The sequence below is a fragment of the Prorops nasuta genome, unplaced genomic scaffold (genome assembly GCF_024137725.1).
Source record: "Prorops nasuta isolate Cenicafe-Biocafe unplaced genomic scaffold, Cenicafe_Pnas_1.2 PNAS00003, whole genome shotgun sequence".
NCBI lineage: Eukaryota > Metazoa > Arthropoda > Insecta > Hymenoptera > Bethylidae > Prorops > Prorops nasuta.
In genome coordinates this window covers 8,161,364-8,178,463 of record NW_027116800.1, presented here as the reverse complement: position 1 = coordinate 8,178,463, position 17,100 = coordinate 8,161,364, and the positions used below count along the sequence as shown (strand labels likewise).

At 33.7% G+C, this 17,100-nt stretch overlaps 3 protein-coding genes across 7 annotated transcripts in view; all 3 read right to left on the bottom strand.

Annotated features, from left to right (window-relative positions):
* Positions 1–375: 375 nt before the first annotated feature.
* Positions 376–2,420, bottom strand: LOC136785028 (glutathione S-transferase-like). The gene is made up of 5 exons (XM_066746021.1): positions 2,271–2,420; positions 1,605–1,740; positions 1,008–1,175; positions 783–922; positions 376–700 (listed from the first exon to the last, which is right to left on the bottom strand). Exons 2-5 carry the CDS (start codon positions 1,735–1,737, stop codon positions 533–535), a joined length of 609 nt encoding a protein of 202 aa, XP_066602118.1. The 5' UTR covers positions 1,738–1,740; positions 2,271–2,420; the 3' UTR covers positions 376–532.
* A 797-nt stretch (positions 2,421–3,217) lies between these two features.
* LOC136785020 (glutathione S-transferase-like) lies at positions 3,218–4,708 on the bottom strand. Its single transcript, XM_066746009.1, has 4 exons — positions 4,552–4,708; positions 4,161–4,294; positions 3,919–4,086; positions 3,218–3,835 (listed from the first exon to the last, which is right to left on the bottom strand). Coding segments are annotated over exons 1-4 (612 nt in total). The 5' UTR covers positions 4,554–4,708; the 3' UTR covers positions 3,218–3,527.
* Positions 4,709–5,296: 588 nt separating this feature from the next.
* Positions 5,297–17,100, bottom strand: part of LOC136784995 (glutathione S-transferase-like) — a 13,352-nt gene continuing 1,548 nt past the window's right edge. The window contains exons 1-6 of one of the 5 annotated variants that reach the window (XM_066745969.1): positions 14,493–14,577; positions 8,171–8,393; positions 7,935–8,095; positions 7,543–7,710; positions 7,258–7,400; positions 5,297–7,072 (exon numbers count right to left, since the gene is read on the bottom strand). In XM_066745969.1, the coding sequence (XP_066602066.1) occupies positions 6,905–7,072; positions 7,258–7,400; positions 7,543–7,710; positions 7,935–8,095; positions 8,171–8,202 (672 nt within the window). In that variant the 5' untranslated portion in view covers positions 8,203–8,393; positions 14,493–14,577 and the 3' untranslated portion in view covers positions 5,297–6,904. Of the gene's footprint in view, positions 7,073–7,257; positions 7,401–7,542; positions 7,711–7,934; positions 8,096–8,170; positions 8,394–13,909; positions 13,938–14,492; positions 14,603–17,100 lie in introns of those variants that run through there. The other 4 variants (XM_066745978.1, XM_066745983.1, XM_066745996.1 and 1 more) reach the window with 4 other exon arrangements.

Here is a 17,100-nt window from a genome sequence, read left to right as displayed (position 1 = left end):
AAAAAAAAAATTATAAGGTGCAAAGCAAATTTTAATATAAAATCCTTCCTCAGTGTCGGACAAATGCATAGCATCTTATGCACAGAAGGCATTCTTGGGTAAAATAACCAAGCGGACGGTTAAACTTATTTCTTTTAAATCAACATAAAATCATTAAATTTATTTCTCAAAAAATTTTGTTCATTTATAATTTTTAACTGTACAAATTACACAAAATTATTATAAGTTTCCAAAAATTAACACTTTTACTTAATCGAAACCTTGCACGCTTTACTCTCAAAATGACTTTTTTCTAATTGACAGGACACTTAACTCGAAACTTAATTACTACCGCGATTTCATTTTTTGTACGTTTTAAAGATATAGAAATTTCCCTCTGGATGAACCCACTTTTTATTGTGTTCAAACGTATATTATTATTATAAAATACAAATGATACTGTTACATATATATTGCATTAATAGTTATAAGTTATATTAGAAAAGTATTTTTTCATATATATTACGCTAATTAATAATTTTCTTATTTCGACTTATAAACTTGTTTTTGGACGGGTCTTAAGGTAAGCTTTGATATTCGGCAGGTTATTAACTTTATCCGTCAGTTTCTTCAATTCTGGATGATCTTGATTCACATCTCTACCCAAAATATGAGACATGTAATCATGGAAACCAGCATATAGAATATCAGCCCAAGATAACTGAAAGAAAAGAAATAATTAAAAATTAATCATGTACCGAATAATACATTTTCGCAAACTATATGAAAATTATTTGATTTACTTTGTTCCTGACAAAATAACCTCCGTTCTCTTTAACCTGAGCTTCAAACTTTCCCAGATAGAATGGAAGTTTTTCCATAGCAATTTCTGTTAATCTCTCTTTTTCTGTTGGATCTTTGTGCCAGTAATATTGGGTCAGAGCTGTAATAAAAATGTGGATTTTCTTATCAACATAGTCAATTATTTCATTTACTGCAAAAATAATTATTTCTATTGATTATTTTACCTTGACGTATGTCATCTATGCTATCAATTGCAGTATCAATTTCGAGGGCTTCGAGTTCATCGGAACCATAAAGGTTGCATTTCTTTGCTATATAGCGACCAATAGCTTTGGATTGATAATGCTTTCTGCCATTTATTTCTAGCACCGGCACCTGACCCATTGGCATATCTACATTAGTTGTAAAAAGAAGAGTATATAATCTAGTTATAATATATAGGACCAATGAATTTCTACTTATCAATAGTTATTTCTCAACACGTAAAGAAATTTCATTATCAATTAAATAATTGCATTCTTGAATAATTTATGTCGTGAATGTTTTCTCAGAAACGAAGCGACTCAACGGTATCTCTCATACCCACATTGGAGAGCAAAAACTAGACTTCAACGTTATTCGAAGACTAATGTCAAGCTTACGATAGATTTCAGTAAAATCACGAAACAAATCTATTCGTTAAATAATATCTCTTATTAGTTCCTGAAAGAAATGCCTAACGTATAAGTGTTGTGAACTATTAATTATCTCTTTAATTAAATCACGTATGATTAATTTTTTTGTTTATTTAATAATATATTAATTATAATAATTGAACTTACTAGGTTTGTGTTTTGACCAGTCCTCTATCTCAAATCTTTCATCCTCAAATTTGATTCCAGCATAATGAAGCAGGAATCTAATCGGTTCTCCAAGTCCAGTAAGATTGAAATAAATTAATTTGTATGTAGTCATCTTCTACGAAAGGAAAAATACTACTTTAAAATTGAATCTCTTTGTTAGAAAAAGATATGTCTCCATATAAGCCAGTCTATTGAATAATTCGGACTTGTTGTATGATTGCGTGCATTGAGTGTAATTGCTACTAATTATTTATAATGTGTCCGCATCCGTTGCAGTTACGAAGGACAGAGATTAATATGTATACATATGCGGTAGCGCTTGTATAGCAATAATTAAAAAGCTTCAAGTAATAATATATTAATTCAGAAAAGTCGAGAAACAGTGATAAAAGCTATTATTTTTTAAATATAGTTAATATTGTTATATAGTCTACATCAAGTTTCGTTGCTGAAAGAAATATTTTCAAAATTAATTTTAATACTTTATCTCTGATAGCATCGAATATCTGTTACATTTTAGTAATGTTGCTATAAAATATTGCAAAATGATAGCTATTTTTTAGCGATTAACATTAATAATGCATAACATTGAAAATCTGAAAATGAATCCTTAGACAAATAAAAAAGAAATTATATAATACATACCTTGTTTTAAAGATTGAATAGGCGATTCTATGAGCAAAAAAAATTGTTACAACAAATGTTTTCAAATCTGCACACCGTACGATGTCTCACTGAATACTGGCTGAATCACAATCCGAGCGATTACTAATTTACTACACGTTATATTACCGGACGATGTAGTTACATCATGTGTGTTCATGTTCCAGCAAATCCCCCCCCCCCCCCCCCCCCAATTCATAATATCATTTGTGCTGTGTCATGATATGCTTGAGGTAGAAAAGATAAATGTGTCTGCAAATAGAGAGGCAAATCTTGTGTTTACACCAACCTGAAACCAAGCATCGCACTTTAAATGAATTAAAGAACTATTTGTTAACTGGGAAAGGAGAAATTTCTATTATACAAATGCTCAGGGAACCTATTTTACTTAGAAATGAAAAAATCCGTGAAAATAAATATTTTTATAAGAAATATAGTTGAGAGTAACAGTAAGTTTTAAAGTTTAAAGGGGATAATGCAATGGTGATGTTGAATTTGTCCTTGAAAAGTATCTGAAGGATTCCCCTTGATTTTTTTTAATTAGATATCTTCATTTTATTATTACATATTCTTATAGCAATTAATTCAAGAGCCTTAAAAAAAATAATTAATCATTTTATTCAATCGTTCATCGGATATTTTGAAGTTACATACAAATGGAGATTTGGCTGAAATAGCATGCGCGAACAATACACATATACAAGTATAGTTACTCACCTACTTTATAATTTTAAATCGGAATGTCGCTAGTATTCGACAGAATGAAATGATAAATGAATGTGGCGGTTTTGAAAGCTCTTTAGATAAGTTACAATAGTATGAGATAAAAAATTGTATTGTTTCGTTTAAAAAACTCAAGAATCTCGCTTTCCTTGTCATGAGGACAAGGTTATATACTTGTGACTGGTAGAATAACTGGCCTGATAAAATTTAACTTTTATTTGAAGGTGCATCTTTTTCAAAACTTTATTTTTTCTAAATAATTATATAGGTGGGACAGGATTAACATACAAGAACCTGTTTTTTAAATTAAGTGCTGTATGTTGTGATACAAAAGTATAACGTAAAAACAGAGTACATTTTTCAGCTCACAAATGAATATTCAAATAACAGACCATTTGTTAAAAATTATTAATATAGCCTCTATTAGTTAACGCAGTATAATACTTTTCTTATATATTTGTTGAATAAAAAACAAACAATATTTTAGAAACATATGTTTGCATTATTTTAAATATTTTAGCAATCACTTTGGGGACGCTTTTCTACCCAAGCTTTAATGTTTGGAATCTCCAAGACTTTCTTCTGTAGTTGCTTGAGTTGATCATAATTTTCAATTATATCGCTTTTCATCATGAAATTTAAGTAATCCAGAAGAGCGACAAATACTAAATCTGCCCAAGTTAAAGCACCACCAACCAAGTATCCATCATTCTTTTTAACCTGAGCATCTAAACGTTCCAAGTAGAATGGTACTAACTCCTTTGCTGCTTCTAATCGTACTGACTTAGCTTCTTCATTAGACTCATAATGATATGCACCAATTTCTGAAAATACATATAGTTGTGAAGTAATTTTGAAAAATTTTTCATTTAGCTTGATAAAATACTTCTATAGAAAATATACATACTACTGCGAAGATCATGAATAGTGTCAACACAAGCATCTATTTCAAGATCTTGCCAAGCATCTTTACCACCAAGCCCGAATTGCTTAGCTAAATATCGGCAAATAGCAGTGGACTGATGAATTTTCTTCCCATCAACTTCAAGAATAGGAACTTGGCCAAATGGCATTTCTATAACAAGAGACATTGAATCTCAATCAAATATCATTAAAATTAATTAAATAACCATTGCATTAAAATTTTACCTGGTTTTAACTTTGGCCAATTTTCACGATCAAAACGATCATCTTCAAATTCTACTCCAGCATAACTAAATATGAATCTAATTGGTTCTGCCAAAGCTTTAACTGGGAAATATGTGATCTTGTACTTAGGCGCCCTGAAAAATAAAGCATTTTAATAGATATAACATAGAAGAAAAACAATTTTATCGTCATTTATGAAAGAAGATAACATGATGTAGAGTTATCAAACTTTAATTGTAGTCAACAAATGAATATTGAATATTTTATACCGGTAACCCTTTAAAGAAGAACCGTTAGAACTTTTCACAAAAACTAGAAAACTAGCATTACATGTTGTTCAATTTTCTTAAAGTAATTACTTCATATGAGTTGGAAAAAAATATATACTTACATTTTTAGAGCAAAAAAAACTGCAAAGCACAAAAGGTACAAAGCTAAACAGAGAAACCTTAGCAAAGAATTGAGAGCAAATGTATGACCGGCGAGACTGAAGCGGAGTATTTATCTTCTCCCACCATGAAGATAAGCGTTAAATCCGATTGGCAGTATAACAGTGGGTTCCAACAGAAATTCACCAGTATTTTCAAGGAATATTCGAGAACAAAGGTACGAAAGCAATATAGGAGAATCCGATAGTGTATGGAGTGGAATTTTTAACAAACAACACTTGGCATAACTGATACACCCATTGTCAGTGGCAGTAGAAACAAAAACAAGTAAAAGAACAATAGCTTCTTATACATGTAGAAGAATTATATAATTTTAACTTAAGGTAGGGAATTTATAAATGCAAAAGCCATAAAAGAAATATTCGTATCTCTGTGGATTATAATACATTGAAATGTCTCATGGAAGTAAAAGTAAACAATGGGATAAGGCCGATATATTATTTGCGGTAGATAATGTCGTAGGTCAATCCTCAGAGATATCCGAGTTATCCGGCCAACCAACGCGCAATAGAACACTAGCGACCTCTAAAATTATTAGAATGGAAGTAGATAAGTTAGACATTTAATTTGACGGCAATGTAAAGATAAATCTCTTTCATTGATGAATAAAAACTGGAAATTAATATTTTATTTACTTTTTCTAGAATGAATAGATGAGATGTATATGAATTAATGAATAAGAGAGGATTAACTTTTGCATCATTATTATTATCATCAGTCAGTTCTCATTAATTATACATCATTCGTAACATTAATATCGCAGAAACATATGCAGCTGATTTATATTTAAACTGACACTCTCGAGTCAAAATAAGATTTGTTAAGTCATATCATCGTTGCGGTAGAATTGTAAAGAAGTGAATGCACTGATTGTATGAAAAAATTGTACACGTCTAGAGTTAATACAGGCTACTATATACTGTCCTGAGCTATCGATCTGTATATAGTATTTCTATATATAAAATATAATAATTTGTACAGGAACAATTTCAAAATCTTCCGAGATATAAATTTATTATTAAACGCAATTAAGCATTCATTTTATGTGATAAGAGAGAGAGAGAGAGAGAGAAGGTATAGACGAAAAAAAAATAGTATAGTTATACAGCTCTTCATGTTCTCGATAAGTGATATAGCTGAAATAGCTATTGATTACTTTCGGAACCTAAGCACCTCAGATGTAAAACACATTATGCTCGGCATAACATATCTGCGAGTTTGATATTAAAGCGCAATTTCGGTCGATTGTTCGAATTGGTTGCGAAAATCCATTAGATCGTCAATTGTTAGAAAACTTGCATTTAAAGCTAGCAAATCTACATTTGAAATAATCTTAAATGCGGCACACAGCAACCAAACTACGTATAACGAAAATAAAAGATCTCATAATCAAGTGCAATGCTTGTTCTCGTTTTTATTTGATTAACCTAAAAATAAAGTAATATTTTAATAAAATAATATGGATATAAAGAATTTACATCTCTTTTTTGATTAAATATGTTGTACACACTTATACATTGTGCGTCCTTCCAATACTGAACACATTTAATAGATTTTGTCAATGATCAACATTTACTTTGTTTATTGTACATAAATATTCTTTTTTTATTTACACTTTATATTTTTTATCCGTCGACACATTTAAGACAGCGCATTACATCCATATTGACATTTATACACTTCCGTCAAAGTAACTTGCTGCATAGATCATGTGCTAATAGATCATTTAGCGTGCTCTGATGTTTTTTTTTACTTGTACTATATTTTTTAAATAAATAGGATCTTTTTTTAAATATATGTATACCCCAGTCTTAGATATTACTATAAAAGTAAATTGTTTTTGCCACAACTCATTGAAAATCCTGTGTATTAATATAGGTAATAAATAATTTAATTCTCGCGTGGATATGTATCTGATATATTTAATTCTTCTTTGCTTGCAATTATTTAATATATTTTTCCTTTGTTAATGAACACGTAGACGTATAAACGAGGGAGAAATATTCGCTCTTCGATCATTAGTACACAGTGAAAACTCTCCTGAAAGGTTCAACAAAATTCAGCGTTCAATTAAAGCTTAGCCCATAGCATGATTCTGTATAAATAGTTCCGATAACTCGCATACAAGAAAATAAAATACTTTGGATGAAACGTGGGGGAAAAGGCGTAATTTTGGAGGAAGCAAATATTTCTCCGAATATATCAAGCGAACATTTCTCATGTTATTCGTTATTCCTACTAACGGTGCTCACACATACAGAGACTCGACGAGAGAAATTCAGATGTGGAGATTACTTAGAATTCCGTTTGTGGCCGCTTAGCAAGCCAATCAACTATGGCAGGAATTTCGTGTACACGCTTTTTCAATCCTCGAAGCGCTGGATAGCTCTCTAGTGCCGTCAAGCCGAAAATTTGCTCGAAGTTTTCCAATGCAACTGCAAACACGAAGTCCGTCCACGTAGTCTGTAAAAGATTACAGGATCAAAACATCGACTAACGAATCTCTTCAAAACGCAACCTCGCCTCAAGCATGTATATGCTAATAAAGTTCTCTCCTTCACTCTTACGGCAAGCATTGACAAATATATATCTTTTTTCACCAACAACAATGTATTGTGGAAAATTGAATTTTGGTATACGGCACTTACCGTCGAGCCTACCGCGTACCCTTCGTTCCTCGCTACGGTTTGTTCAAATTTGTTCAGATAGAATGGTATCGTTTCTTTCAGGAGCTTCAGCTTCTTCTCTTCCTTCTTCAGCGGGTCCTCCTCCGTTCGGTACTGCGAGATGACTGTGCAATTTCATTAAAGAAAACCCGAATCAGTACGAGTATAATTAAAGCATCGCTGTATACGTAACAACTCTCGTCCTGGTATACTGTACATATATAGAAAGGATCGGCGATAAATCGAGAATAATCTTGGAAAGCTCACATTGTTTCAAGTCTCCGAGTGTATCGACCAAAACGTCGCATAACATCGATTCCCATTCGTCCCTTCCAACAAGATTGTGTTTGCGTGCCAAATACCTCGCAACCGCATTACTTTGGGTTATTGGTTTCCCGTCTACTTCGAGAACTGGGAGCACTCCGTATGGCATTGCTATTAAAATCCAGTGTGCACAACATTAATTCCCACATATACATATATAAAGAAAAAGTAATAGGCTGTAGACGCGAGAGAGATGGAGCAAATGCACGTCCCTACTGATAAAATCATCGACAAAATGCGATATAGGAGATAGATCGGATTGGTGATGGAAAAATAAATTGATGCGCGAATGACAATGATAATAATAATAAGAGATTTTCAGGAGAGTGTCTCACATTTCTTGAGTTCGGGCCATTCTTCCTTGGTGATCCTCTCGTCGACGTAGTTGATCCCAGCGTAGGCAAAGATATAACGAATGTGCTCAGCCCGACCTCGAGCGTTGAAGTAAATCAGCTTGTAACTTGGCTGCTCTTCTGCCATCCTCTTCACACTCGATCTGAAAGTACACAGAGCCGTAAGAACCCGCGGTAATACCATATTCTCTATTTCTCTACAATTTCTACTACATTACACGCCCACAAATTTGCTTCCATAGAGTCTCATTGGCCGAGTTCTAATTAATCTTGGTGATTCCTAATCGAATGGGGCCGCATTTGCTAGGTGTATTCGGCTTATCTTCTTAGATGAGCCGATTCCTCGATGATGGCAAGTATAGTCCCAAGAAACGCAACCAATCTCACGCAATCCGGTCGTTACTCTCGGAATCGTCCAGAAATTTAAATTACGAGACGTCGCTATCAACGAGAATCATAAAGAAGCAAATTGTCATTAAGAGGATTTGATCGATAATCGTATAACGAGCAAAAACGCATGCACAGGTATATATATATATATATATATATATATACTCTCGAATGGTATAAATAAAAGTAAAAATTAATGCTTCCCGTTAATAATAATTTTCTTCCTTTTTTTTCATGAAATAGTAGATGATTTTTACTAACGGTATTACACCAAGCCTTCCGGAAGTTGAAAAAAAAAACACAATTTATGGGCTAAGCCTTGAGCCGTTGCAACAGCAATATTCGAACGTTCGTTATAAACTTGCCGCGAGAAAAGAGATTCTATAGCACTAGCTGCCAAGTTAAAATCTCCCTTCTTATATATTTTCAAGGAAATCAAAGCAATAATATATACAATACAGTCGGGTTGAATGCAGAGCATAAAACGAGGAAAAAGAAACTGACTAGGAGCAGATGAGCAAATTTTTCCTTCCTATAGTAAAAGAAAATTTGTGAGGAAAGTGTATATATAAGCGAGCATTCATAGAGAATATATCACATGGAAGCAGCGTATAAATCGATAAGGCAAAGTTCACAGAGTTTCCAAAGTCTCGGGCAGTGGGCAATTTTCACGAGAAAACAATTCCACCAAGTTGATTTTCTTGGCTAACTGTTCAATTTCTTGTCGATTCTTTGTAATTACAGCACGTGTTTAGCACTATACATATTTCACGATATATCCTTGCAATATTTTCTGGAAAATTGTGTAAATCACGAGAAAGCTCGAGTTGCGGTGCTAAAATTGGCGAATCCGTATATACGAGTGATTTTCCGTTGGAAAATCCAGCTTTGTATCGGGACACTGTTGATGGTACCGGAAGTGGTTAAAGTATGCCAGAAATCCCTTTGACACACGACACGAATCGTTTGGAGGGCAGGCAAAAATCGACTGTAGCCTTGGAAAGGAAGAGCATCGCAGCTTCTTGACCTGGTTTTCACGATTCAGCCATGATACTTGTGCTTTCGCCGAGATTGGATAGTACGTTCTTTCGTTTGGTCTTTTCTGAAAAGGTTCTTCTCACGCGGACTTGCGTTGCTCTTCAAGCTGATGCGTTTCCCACCTATATATATATATATATATATATATAAAGATACACACGCGCGCGTCATGCATCACACGACAATGCACAATAGCGTGGAATAAATAGCAACCAAGCAGATTGTGCACGATTACCTCTGAACTAATGTACTTTTTAATATACTGCAATTAACCTACTATACTCCTATCGACTAGATGAGATTCAGAGGAGAATTCTAATCTCAAGGCATGAATTGATTTTGTCATCCTTAAAATGTAATCAAGCGCACAGCGAGATATTATTACGCAATTTGATTGCTTGCCAAACTGACTAGGACATATAACGATGTGACGTAAAACAGGCCAAGCTCAATGTTTAATTAACAAAAGTTGAGCTGGTTTCCATGGAGACTCTCAACTAAATTTTCAGAAAACGATATTAAATGAGATTGCAGGAACCTTTTGGTGGAATGAATTTGATGTCTTTATATATATATGTGTATATACGTGTATATATGCTATTTTACCACGCGCGTATTCATATAGTTTTCCAATTATTTAAAGAGACAATAGTGACCAAAAAGGATTTCTATTTACAGTGACGACCGCTCTCGCTGTTAAACCCGATGAAAATTTTCATCGATAAACAGATGCAACCTAGTATTTTACTTTGACTGCTAAGCGTGGAAAGTAACCAAGCGTTTAAAGATACTAAGCTTTATTTTCGCGATCAGATGCATCATGCTTGAATACAATTATGATTATATTTCGGTAGAATTGAAATCTTATTTGCACGACTCGGTGACAAGGCTTCGCGAAACTTCGTTCCTCTCACAAGCAGACAATTTTAATTGCAAATTTAATTACCTGTCAGTATCTTATTATTAACTGACTGTGTTATCAGGTCGTTCCCTGATAAATTCATTTTACAGTATTGCGTCACTGAAGACCAAATTTGACGAACGTTTATTAATAGCGTATCAAGTAAATATAAAGTTACAAAACACACACAGTTTTACAAAATATATATGTGTTTAACTTACATACGATGTTTATTAGGCAGCTTAATTAGTTAATTCGATTAAGTAATTATAACGTAGCAGAGAAATACTCGAGGGGATTCACTGAAATTAGTAAAGTATTCTCCGAAGTTTCAGTCATTATTTGTTAGATTTATATAGTAGCATCTAATAATGGCTAATAATAATATGACAAGTTTGGAAAATGTAATTATAGCGAATAAGCTCCAACGTTTCTTGTAAACCAACATGCAGTATTTGAGAAAAGAGATTCATCTAATTTGATTTAATACAGCCAAATTGCTTTGTAAACTGTAATAAAAAGAGAAGCTTTTAAAGAATCTGAAAGTCAATTAAAAATAATTTAAGAAGACTTTATTTCTCCAAGCTTTTATATTAACCTCATTTTTCTCAATACTAACACATAAATTAAAGCTTTTTATCTAACTTTCTTTTGCCAAGTTGGACTGGATGAGTGACATAACTTAATCTCCGTATTATTATTATTTCTTTTCGCCTTCGCATTTCGCTTTTTATACGTAACAACAAGATAAAATTAAATCTTAATAGTTAAAATACCCCGAAACTGTGAAAATTAAATTTTCTATTTTATTAATTCCCTCGAGCGAAATAAAACGACTGTCGAATAACATTTAGAGTTTAAGCTTGGTATAGGATTTTTTAAAGAATGAACAGATGTTGCCAAGAGATCGATTTATATTTCCTCGGCCTAAATGTTTTACGTTAAGCTATAACGTGAATAAAAAACGCCAGGTCGTTAAAACGTCAAGGATGATTGGCAGGCGTGTAAATGGCATCCTATCGACACATGCCGCTTTATTTTCATATATTTTAATAATCGAAATTTAGCTGGGATTCTGTCAAATGGTAAAAATAACAAGATTTCGCACCGATGCGTACTTGGAAGAGTGAGACTCGATTGATTTTACGTCACAATACAAATCTCAAACAACGCAAATTTTCATTCTTCCTCTTGGAAATGCTACTTCCCGCATCGAGAAATCGCTCATTCATTTCATTCCTACTACTCGGTAAACATAATCAATTTACGTATTTTAACTGACATCCTACATTAAATGATTGATGTTACCGAAGCGAACGTGAGTCGTGAGGTTATATAGAGCGAAGCATGGAGCGCAACAGGGAGCTCTGCTTTATTGACTTTCGCTAGAAAAATCGTGCTAGTGGCATTGAACCATAGCTTCTACCTCTTTTGCACCCGACAATAGTAGAAAAAATACAGCAAACATGATTTATCAGTCGACGATAGGCTGTAGGGAAAGAATACCACAGAGAGATTCGTGACTTACTTTTTCGTCGATAGCTTATTATTGTTATACATTTTCAAATCTTTCGATTCTCCAACACGCGATTCTGACCAAATTCTCCCAACTAAATCAATATTAACTATTTATGATTTTTCTTTCTCCCCTCTCATCGCTGTATTATTCCACCGTTTTTAATCAAATTAAGCTTTTGATGTCAAAACGATGATTTCATCTTAAAGAGCGATGGTGGAAAATGCTTTTAAGACTAATGACTTGGGCAAAAGGGATATAAGAGAAAAAATGATAAAAATATTGCTGCACCACGTGAATTTTCGAAACAAAGGCGTTGTTGAGAGATATCTCTCTCTCTCTCTCTCTCTCTCTCTCTTTTTATCCAGCACACAAGGATGCTCATAATTTGTAATTTTCCTAGACGCATCCTTCGAGCTTCGTGCTTCATGCTACTTTTTTCTTTATCCCTTTTACGCTGCCCTCTTCTTTAATTATTTTTTATTCTTCTCTATCTCACTGACGGTTATTCCATTTTTATGACTCTTTTCGTTTCTACTTGTTGCCCCTCGTATCTTCATTATGTTTCTTCTCGCTCATCGAAAAGTATCCTGGAAAACTTTTATCATCCATTCCTTTCGACTTTTCCTAATAATCTCACCATCGTCAACTCCTCTTTAAATACTCTCTCTCTCTCTCTCTCTCTCTCTCCCTTTCTGGTTTCTACTCTTTTATCCTCGTAATTGTTTCTTCCAGCAAAAGTGATTAATCCACTAAAAGTTCCGATCCAATAAATTACCGGGAACGTTTGCTTTTACACGCTACTGAAGCTAATAAATACGAGGTATAAATGGAAAAATAAATCCCTATTGAATCTTTCGAAATATGGTCGAAACAATTTAACTTAATTATCATTTAAATTAAAAATGTAACTAACGCTTGCCTGGTTGCTCTCATATTATACAGTATTATATAGGTATATCAAGTTCATTAAATTCCAAATTAATTACTCTTTTGATATCTTAATATTTTTTAATTACATTCACGCACCTTTAAATCTTAAATTCATTCTTCCCTTTTACTTTTGCAAAATATCTATTAAACTTTAAAAACTAATAATGACTGCTTTATTCCTCCTTCAAACGGATTTTTCTTCTATACATTGTAGAGCATCGATTACAATGAGTTACAACTTTCAGTCTAATGGAAAAATGTAGCTTTTAAGATGAAAAATTTTTTAGTTTTACAAGTATACATATACTATATGGAATTGTAACATGTTTATCGTACGATTAAACTTTACACTTGAGAATTATAGAGATAATAAGTAGAAATACTGAGACAATAAAATAAGGGATGTTTGCGAACAATATGATTATCGATCGACGCGCATTGGAATTCAGTGCAAAGCGAGACAAATCAAGTTTCAATAGCGAGATGGCCAGGTAATCACAGTGAGATCAATCCATATAATTTCTGTTTGATTTAGATCTTGTAATTAGTTTGTTAAAATTTCGAATGCACAGTTTGTTTTTGATTAATATTACATTTTTCCATAAAGCTTGTGTAACAACACAATGTAATTTTTCTCAAAACTCTATTAGCTTTTAGTTATTACCTCAGCATCCTATATTCCACGAATTTCCCACGGATTTATTTTCAACGCGCTACGCGCTGCTCCCATTTTACGAGTACTAATACGCGAATCATCATGAATTTTATCTTGCAATAAAATCTACTATAATGATTTAACACTCATTTATTGTTCTTCGATTCAATGTTATCAATGAATTATCGCTAAAGAATTTATAAATAAGTATTACGCGAAAATGTTGGATACTCAAATTATTCGGGCGAACAGTTGAGCTGCTTTGTATGCATAAATTTCACATTTAATATGCAGCACATCGTGGACGAAGCGTGTGCATTATTCTTTGGACCAATCAAGTTACCTTAAAAAGTTCCAATGAAAAAACTCAGGTATGAACATAAGCATATACTCAAAGCTATCGTTTGACGAATTTTCTATATATAACAAGAAAACTCTCTAGTTGATAAACTCAACATCATTGGGCGCAACTTTTCAATAATGTACGTTCCTTTTTTTTTATCATTTTCTATCTATAAACTCACCCATCTCAAAATTCTAAGCTGCATTCGCTGAAATAGAAAAAAATCAATAGTAGCTTTACCGCCCGCACAACTAAATGGCACGTGATTGATTTAAAATGAAAAGAGAAAACATCTAATTTTAAAAGTCCAGCTTATCACAAAAGTATACTTGGATTATTTAACACAGCGAGTGCGTTGATCTCAGCAGACTTTTTTAGATTTTATCAGCATATTTATACAAGTACCTACTGCTCGAAGAGTCGGCGTTTTATCAAACGGAGCTTTATCATTTATCAAGCGCAGCAGCAACTCGTAGGAATCGAAACGTCGAGTAAAACGTATATATATCTATACGTTTTACGAAATTCATTCAGTTTTATTATTATAATCGTCTGGTTGTTTTTCATGGTTGATAAAATTAACGTTGTCACTCGAATGCATCTATATATAGATATAGGAATAAATGTTTCGTTCATCGACGCGATTTCAGATCGAGGCGCGATTGCTTTATTGGGTATATATGTCTCAGCGAACGTTGCGAACGCGACAAGGATTACCGGAGCTCTTAGGATAAGCATAAATAACTGATAGGACAGAAACTCACCGGTGTTGTGAAAATACTTCACCCCGAAATTCGATGGTCACTCTAGCTGAGCGCGGGAAGAACTGAAGTTGTCGGACGAGCCGCCGACCGTCGTTCCTTCCACTCGCTATTTGCGCGCTGGAATCCTACGGTGGCGCGCAATCTCGGTAAATTCACGCCACCCGAAACATACTTAAGCCTTCCTGCACCCCCACCCTCGCTAGCAGTACTAGAAAATCCGTCCAAAGGCCCGATTCTTCGGGAGAATCTCTCAGCCCTTCGACTTTTTCCCAGAGACTCTACTATAATTTTCTCCGCAAACTACCAGTTAATCCTCCAACTCTGTAGCACAACTTTCTTTCAAAAGACCTTGTGCTAATTCTAAATATTTCCATGAGCTTTGACGATCTTAAATTTTTAGAAGCTCGTCCTGTCTATAAATAACAGGAGGAAGTTATTATTGAACCTCCTGACTTCACTCGATGTCGTAAGCGACTAATTGATTTTATAATCGCTGCTGCAATCGATTTTTCGCAACATATATATATATATATATATATATAGCGTATAACAATGTAGATTTTTGTAGACATAACAAATTAGATCGAGCTTTTTCGTTTGCTCTGTATTTCCAAATTTCGGCCCAAACTTCAATGAAACATAGGAAAAAGACCGTATTTCCATGGGATAACGAGAAATTGTGAAAAGCTGAAAGAAACTTCAACCGTTGGCCCTCACACCCTGTAGTTAGCTGGTAACTTTAGTTTATGTATTTTGTTTTTGTTTCGTCGTTCGTGCTGCTTCGTTGTCGTTGTAATTCGTGACAGTAAATTTCAACGTGCGAGCAAAGCGTCACGAACGAGCCCAAAAGAGTTAAAATATGAATGTTCGACGAGGCAGGGATCGATACGAATGAAATATTGCTATACCACGAAGATTAGAAGGGACGAGCAAAGAATTAAACTTTTTGGAGCGGAATCGAGAGACATTTTATAGCTGGTTTCTGCTTGCTTCTACAATAATCCCAGCTTATTATACTGTATACTGCATATACTCTATATGTATATACTTCCTGTTGTTTTAAAATGCTCTTTTCAAGCAGTAAAACAAACAATATAAAATTGATGAATGAAATCCTTTCCCTTTGTACTATTCATTATGTTTATATATACACTTCTTTTAATCTCTTTCTCCGCCGGACTGTACAACTATTCTGATTGAATAGGTAATTAAAGAATAATTGAATAACGATAATATATCAATTATGAAAATGATTAAACTTTAAGTATATTAATTCACGTAAAATATTCATTAGTATAATTCCAATAAAATATACATTTTAGATGAATAAATTAGACGAATAGGTGTCAGAATGGAATCAATGTTCCGCCGCATGGAATATCAGTAGAAATATGCAGTTATATTCGGACGATACGAAACAAGTAGAACAAACTAGGTTATGATCCGACTATTTACTTAGCGAAAAAGGGGACTATCGATACAAAATTATTAATATAACTATCAATGACAGTGTGAGGGTCTCGTTTACGAAACTGTCGAAAATCCTTTAATTATATTCGCAGTAGCACGAAAGCTGAGGTTAACCGATTTACTCTACATCGACTCCTAAAAATTAACTTGTATCACGTCCATTCGTTACAATCATAAAAATCTAATGTATTACTGGAAGATAAATCGTTTCAAATAACAATTGAAACATTGCAAAAGATTTCTATTTATATATAGTATGAAATTGGAGTGGGAATCCAGCTGTGATCCTGAATGCGAGAAAACGGGCAAATATAAACAGGATGAGAAGGGTTCTGTACCGGAATCTTCGTGGAGGCAATAACATTTGTTATTTGGCCGAGGACTTTCGTGTAACTCTACATTCTAGACTGAAATCGACCACGTGAACGACGGAAGGCGCGACGGTGTACATTGAATATTATGCCGTGCCTCGGTCAGTTAATTGGTCAGACCTAGCCAGTTAGTTTCATTACGTTACCTCCATCTTCGTGGGTTTCGCACAATGGACTCGCCCCCTCCCGTATCACTCTCTCTCTCTCTCTCTCTCTCTCTCTCTCTCTGTTTCTGTTACTCTCCACATCGATGCCATTATGCTTACCAACAATCTATAGGCCACAACATCATCGTAAATTTTGAATAAACAAAAACCACGAGTCATTAAAATCACACTGATGAATAGAGTGTACTGAATAATATTTTAGAGTTTAACGTTTTTGAGTTATAACAGATAAATTGTTTACTCAGTGCTTATGACCAATAATATTAAATATAATTTCTTGAATACATTATTTCGGTGCTTTTTGAGTCGGCTTTTAACTAATGTTTTTTTTTTATATAGCATAGGAGCACGTTGCATAGTACATAAATTTTGAGGGATTATCGTTTTAGAACGTTTAGAAGGATTTTTCTTTGATTGGACACAAGTTTTTTCGTTTCCTTTTATTTAAGTCTGACTGCACAAGGTAAGGCTAACGTAGCTGACTGCGATTAAAATTGGAGCACCGTTAATGACCCACTGCATGCTCTGGTTAAATGCTGCAGGGCTTTTAAAACATAACTATACATTGTCAAGTTTTGTTATCGCGGGATGAACGAGATG

Bases quoted from the DNA above. Each gene is read 5' to 3' on its own strand.
- LOC136785028 (XM_066746021.1), bottom strand. From the start codon at position 1,737: ATGACTACATACAAATTAATTTATTTCAATCTTACTGGACTTGGAGAA. The intron at 1,176-1,604 runs GTAAGTTCAATT...CAACTAATGTAG, and splicing joins CTGGTCAAAACACAAACCTA to ATATGCCAATGGGTCAGGTG. The intron at 701-782 runs GTAAATCAAATA...CTTTTCTTTCAG, and splicing joins GTTATTTTGTCAGGAACAAA to TTATCTTGGGCTGATATTCT.
- LOC136785020 (XM_066746009.1), bottom strand. The intron at 4,087-4,160 runs GTAAAATTTTAA...CTCTTGTTATAG, and splicing joins TTGGCCAAAGTTAAAACCAG to AAATGCCATTTGGCCAAGTT. The intron at 3,836-3,918 runs GTATGTATATTT...ATGTATTTTCAG, and splicing joins TATTCATGATCTTCGCAGTA to AAATTGGTGCATATCATTAT.